This window comes from Lactuca serriola, chromosome 4, assembly GCF_051521515.1.
Source record: "Lactuca serriola cultivar US96UC23 chromosome 4, Lser_US96UC23_V15, whole genome shotgun sequence".
Classification (NCBI taxonomy): Eukaryota; Viridiplantae; Streptophyta; class Magnoliopsida; order Asterales; family Asteraceae; genus Lactuca; species Lactuca serriola.
Window position 1 is genome coordinate 5150318 of NC_136411.1, and position 5376 is coordinate 5155693.

The window sequence follows — 5376 nt, forward strand, 5'->3', positions numbered from 1 at the left end:
CTTTCAAACACGTTAAATATGTGGCAGCATTCTAAACTACTAAAAAGAAAACTTGAGAACATTTCAAAATGCACATTCAAAACATATAGGTGTTTAACATTTTAGGCGTTGTAATAAAACTTATACTTGATAACAATAAACCATAAATGATCGATTTACATTGCAAACTTTTAGTTTTATTAATATGCAAATGAAAGAAAGCCATAAATTACCAAATCACTTGTTTTCAATCAAATAAACCATAATCCACAAATGCAATTAATATTTACTTCTTTCATAAACAAATAAAAGACAAATCCCCCCAACGTTTTCCTAACAGCATTTCCTACCCAACCTACCTACTTTCTTCACAAATCCTTCTTTGTTTCTATGTACACAAATAAACATGGAAGGACACAAACACCAAACTGAAAATAAAAACACAAATAATTCGATCTCGATCATAGTGACCGATTTCAGAGATTAGCAAGTCACCATTAAATAACACTAACTCAGATCGAGCTCGACCCGTTCCGGTGTCGGCCTCTCGGTCTGGTTAGCCACAAGTTCCATCCCTAACTGCCCTTTGTCCCCCGCTCCAAATGCATACAACTTTCCCGTTTCCGTGAGCGCAAAGGTGTGCGCGTTCCAATAAATAGAATTTGTCAAACTAATTTGCACCACCCTTTCTTTAATTTGCTTTAAAGATTCCACCATCTTCGGGCTCAACACATTTGCATGCCTATTACCCTGAAAAACAATACATCACTTGCATCGTGTCATCTTGTTGATTTGACATAAGATACACTACAACACTTGTATCATGGCATCTTGCCCATTTGATACAACATGTGGTACAACAGTTGTATCATGTCATCTTGTTGATTTGAGATGAGCTAAGGTACAACAGTTGTATCATGTCATCTTGCTAATTTTTTTTGACATAAAGATATGATACAACAAATATATCATGTCATCTTGTTGATTTGATATACGGTTCAATACAATAGTTGTATCATATCATGTCATCTTGTTGAAAAACATAAAAACAAGGTTAAAAAAAAAAAACACAAACCTGTTCATCGGCATTTGCAGTATTATGTCCAAGACTCGATGATTCACCACATCCAAACGAATAAACATCGCCATCACTAGAAACTACAAAGGTGGTATAGTCACCCGTAGCAACATGTATAGCTTTTACATTGCTCAAAGATTCAACCACTTTCGGGACCGAATCACAATCTTCATTACCATGACCTAAACAACCATATCGACCCCAACCCCATGTGCACACCCGACCATCGGTCCCAACCACGGCTGCATGCCACGCACCGGCTGCAACCACCATGGGCTGCAGGTTTAAAGTCTGAAACTGCTCGATTAGTCTCGGTTGTTTCTCATCATTTTTAGTCCCGTGTCCTAGCTTCCCTCCTAACCCACATCCCACAGAGTACACAGACCTGTTTGTTTGACAACAGGATTAACAAATCTACAAATCTAACTTCAAAAATTTGATTATGAAATTAACTAAACTCACATGCCACTAGGTTGACAGGCTAAAGCAAGAAGGTAGCAGTATCCAGCTGCGATTTGAACGACGGGTATGTTTTCGAGTGGGCCCAGGAGGGGGTGCGGTTCGAGATCGGTTGGGTCGGTTTGGTGACCGAGTTTGGACTCGTTTCCCCATGAGAAAGTGTAGACTTTTCCTTCACGTGATAAAACAGCAGTGAAGAAGTTTCCAATTGCAGCTTGTACTACAAATATGTCTTTTAAAGACTCGACTAATTTAGGAGTGTTGACTTGTTTACTTCCTTGAACTCCATATTCTGCTTCACCAAATGAGTCCTTTCCAAAGGCGTAGACCTGCCCAGAATCACTGATCAGCATTGTGCGCCCTGCCCCTGCTGCTGCATGTATGATACGAATCCCTTGCAATGATCTGGAAGAATCGAATTAGGGTTATATATGTTTTGTAAGAAGACAGATGTTTGATGAAGAAAAGAATGGGAATTACCTGATAATGCGAGGAGTTGACTCCTCTTCAGTGGTGCCATGACCAAGTTGACCGGAGTTATTTGACCCAAAGGTGAAAACGGAACCTTTGGAAGTGACGGCGATGCTATGGCCGGGTCCTGCAATCGCCTGAGATTTTTCTCTTCTGGAGCATGTTTCTCCGGCCAATAAGAATCTGAGAACCAATTTCCAAGAACCACCGCATCGTAGTTTTAATTGGCGGCGTTCTTCTGAAGCCATTGGTTTAAAGATTGCTCTTTTTTGGCACATGTCGAGAGCAGCAAGCTCTGATAAACAGAGCTCATGATCAGGGGCAAAATGGGCAGGCTGCCTAAAGAAAGAACATGTCGCCTGCAAAAGAACAAGAATTTTCACATAGAAATCAGCAGCACCATCAATTCTAAATGTCAAGGTAAAGTGTTTGGGTGTTTTCAAAAACTAAAAAAAGATCAACTTGCCTCTAGTTTTGCTAGATCTTGTGGGTCGAGATTACAACCAGTGAGAACATGAAGAACGATTGAAGGGTTTGCAGACAATGGGAATTCTCCTGGTGTTGCATCTCCGAAACAATGGCGGGTTTGTCGATTGGCGATGGTGGGAATCGGTTGATCGGTGATGTTGTGGTATTGAAGGGTTGGTGTTCCACTCGTTGTGGCGTCCATGGGCACTGCTCAATTCTGCAGTGCCCAAATTAATCAAGATGAGAAGATTTAACTGCTAGAAATCACATAAACATTGGTTAAAATTTTAAAAATTAAACACATTTATCTTTTCTTCATCTTTTTTCGGTCTAAGAACTAATAGAACGAACCCACATTATTCTCTTGATTCATCAAATTCAACGAGAATTCAGGGTGTTTGGATGTTCGTTTAAACCGATTATTGCGGAATTTTGTTTATATCGTTACGATTCTGATTTTCTGACAGATTTGGACCTTATCTATCCCTAGATTATCTGATTCTTTAAATTGGAGTAATCCCTTTGAAATTTAGTAATAGAAAAAGCCCCCTTTTAGAAAGAAAACAATGGCATACCTTGAATTACTGCCTTATATACCCTCAAGTCCCAAAAACTACAAAAGCATAAAGAGCGTCATCAGAAGATAATCAAAATGGAATCTAAAGATACATCCATTGCATACCAAGTTCAGAAATTGTATTAAGAGATCAAATCAAAACCATTAAATTAATCAATGATTCGATGGCAAACAATACACATTGATGAGAAATGCATAATTGAATTAGTGGAAGAAGATTTGTCAAATTCGGTCAAACAAGGAAAACCAAAATTTTTCGATAAGAGGAACATAACCCATTAAAGGAAACTATGAGATGAAGAATACTATTGCTTCAAGAAAGGATATTCCATCATGTCCATAAAGGGAAATTTTCATCTAAAGCATCACATGAACAAGAACGGTCGGATTCTGGGTAAAATCAAGCAATCAAAACAGAGAATTATAGCATCCGAATAAAAGAAAAGACGATAATCAACGACAGACATGATCGTCTTGATCGTCGGATAATCGAGTAAACAAGTATCATCCATCACCAAAAAACAAAAAATCCCATCAAGTAAGTTCAGAAAAATATAAAATTATAAAGATATGCAACATGGGTAACTTTGCTTTTCAATTGGGTCAGATAAAGATTGTACATTTACGATCATCATAGATCAAAAAAACAAAAAAGAATTACATGTAATCAAGAAGCAAGATCCATCAAAATCCAAGAAACATAATAAGTTTCTGATGGTAGTATGAAGAACCCACCCAGAAAAACAGAATCCTTATCTGATCAAAGCAATTAGATTGATTTTTGGATGATTATTGTATCGGTGGAAGTTAGATGGATGATTCAGGAGAAGGGGGTATTGTTAAATTGGAAGATTTTAGAGAGAGAAAAGAGGGATTTGTTGATGAGTGAATGAAGAATGAAAAAGGGGAGGAAGATGAGATAAATGAGGAGGTTGTGTTGTGTATTGTAATCTTGGGATGAATGAATGGACGGGTCAAATCCAATTTGGGGGTCTTTTTGTATACGTTTCCTCTGAGAAAAATAGATGATGTGTCTATCGATTGATGATTCAAGGTCACCACCTCCTATTTCGTTTTCTTACAAATGCATCATGGTATTTTATACTTTTTTAGACATTTACTTACAAAATTATTTAGTATTATATACATTCATGATTTATGATACCATTACTATGTTAATTATATCCTTTTAATTCGGTGGAAAAGACAGATTAGTAATTTTTCTTAATTAATTTTGTAAAAATAACTAAAAATTAACAAATTTCACAAATAACTTATCATTTTACAACACGGTTGCTAGGAAATGATAGGGGCACCACTAAATGCTAATTTGGCTCACAAACAGTACAAATAACTATCATTTTACAATATTATCGCTATGAAACATTAGTGGCACTACGAAATGGTCATTTGGCCCCCATCTGTCAAACCATTTTTTGTGAGATCCTATACAGGTCTATTAAAACATCTTTCATATCAGCTCTTTTAAATAGTTATTCAAAACAAGCTTTGAGGTAAACTTTATTAACTAATAATCATTTAAGAAATCAATTTGTGGATAAAGATTTCATAACAATAAAGTTCTTAACATTTAAAAATGTTTAAACTTTCAAAGCATATAAAGGTGTAACAACATAATCAAAAGACAAGTATAAAGTAACATCATGTTAAGAACATTTTTACGCATGATTTATCATACTTTTATATTGCATTTCATACATTTATTCCATGCATATCATATCGTTTTGTGAAATACATGCTTTGGTGGAACATAATCTACTTTGGGGTATTTTTGGTTGTTTTTGTAGGTTCCAAGCTGTAACATCTCCCTCTGGCACGTATCACAATATTGTCCGTTTTAGGCTCCCAGCACGAAAACTTCCCAGGGGGTCACCCATCCCTGAATTGCTCTCGTCCGGGCACGCTTAACTGCAGAGTTCTTATGAGATATGTTGTCATCACGACTTTAAAACACGTTATGACAAGGAAGATATCCACACCCCTTTTAAGGAAATGTTTCGTTCTCCTTCCAAGCCGATGTGAGATTAGTTGCAACCCACATTCACCCCTCCCCCCCCCCCCTCCCAATTATAGGGTTCGACGTCCCCGTCGAACACATCGACCTGTGCCCCAGCTCTGATACCATTTGTAACATCCCCCTCTGGCACGTATCACAATATTGTCCGCTTTGGGCTCCCGACACAAAAACTTCACAGGGAGTCACCCATCCCTGAATTGTTCTCGCCCGGGCATGCTTAACTGCAGAGTTCTTATGGGATCTGCTGCCCTCACGGCTTTAAAACGCGTTATGACAAGGAAGGTATCCACACCCCTTTTAAGGAAA

The 5376-nt window shown here is 37.6% G+C and overlaps 1 protein-coding gene across 6 annotated transcripts; it reads right to left on the reverse strand.

Annotated features, from left to right (window-relative positions):
- Nucleotides 1-208: 208 nt before the first annotated feature.
- Nucleotides 209-4013, reverse strand: LOC145100948 (Regulator of chromosome condensation (RCC1) family protein). Of its 6 annotated transcripts, none has more exons than XM_079038097.1 (7): nucleotides 3768-4013; nucleotides 3031-3068; nucleotides 2454-2672; nucleotides 1997-2346; nucleotides 1520-1921; nucleotides 1055-1442; nucleotides 209-729 (listed from the first exon to the last, which is right to left on the reverse strand). In XM_079038097.1, exons 3-7 carry the CDS (start codon nucleotides 2655-2657, stop codon nucleotides 487-489), a joined length of 1587 nt encoding a protein of 528 aa, XP_078894223.1. In that variant the 5' UTR covers nucleotides 2658-2672; nucleotides 3031-3068; nucleotides 3768-4013; the 3' UTR covers nucleotides 209-486. The 6 variants fall into 6 exon arrangements, with proteins under 6 accessions (XP_078894223.1, XP_078894224.1, XP_078894219.1 ...); XM_079038098.1 differs by having other exon boundaries at nucleotides 3694-4013; XM_079038093.1 differs by having other exon boundaries at nucleotides 2454-2709; nucleotides 3768-4012.
- Nucleotides 4014-5376: the final 1363 nt, after the last annotated feature.

Bases quoted from the DNA above. Each gene is read 5' to 3' on its own strand.
- LOC145100948 (XM_079038097.1), bottom strand. From the start codon at position 2,657: ATGGACGCCACAACGAGTGGAACACCAACCCTTCAATACCACAACATC. The intron at 1,443-1,519 runs GTGAGTTTAGTT...TCAAACAAACAG, and splicing joins GCCTGTCAACCTAGTGGCAT to GTCTGTGTACTCTGTGGGAT. The intron at 730-1,054 runs GTTTGTGTTTTT...ATTGTTTTTCAG, and splicing joins CTGCAAATGCCGATGAACAG to GGTAATAGGCATGCAAATGT.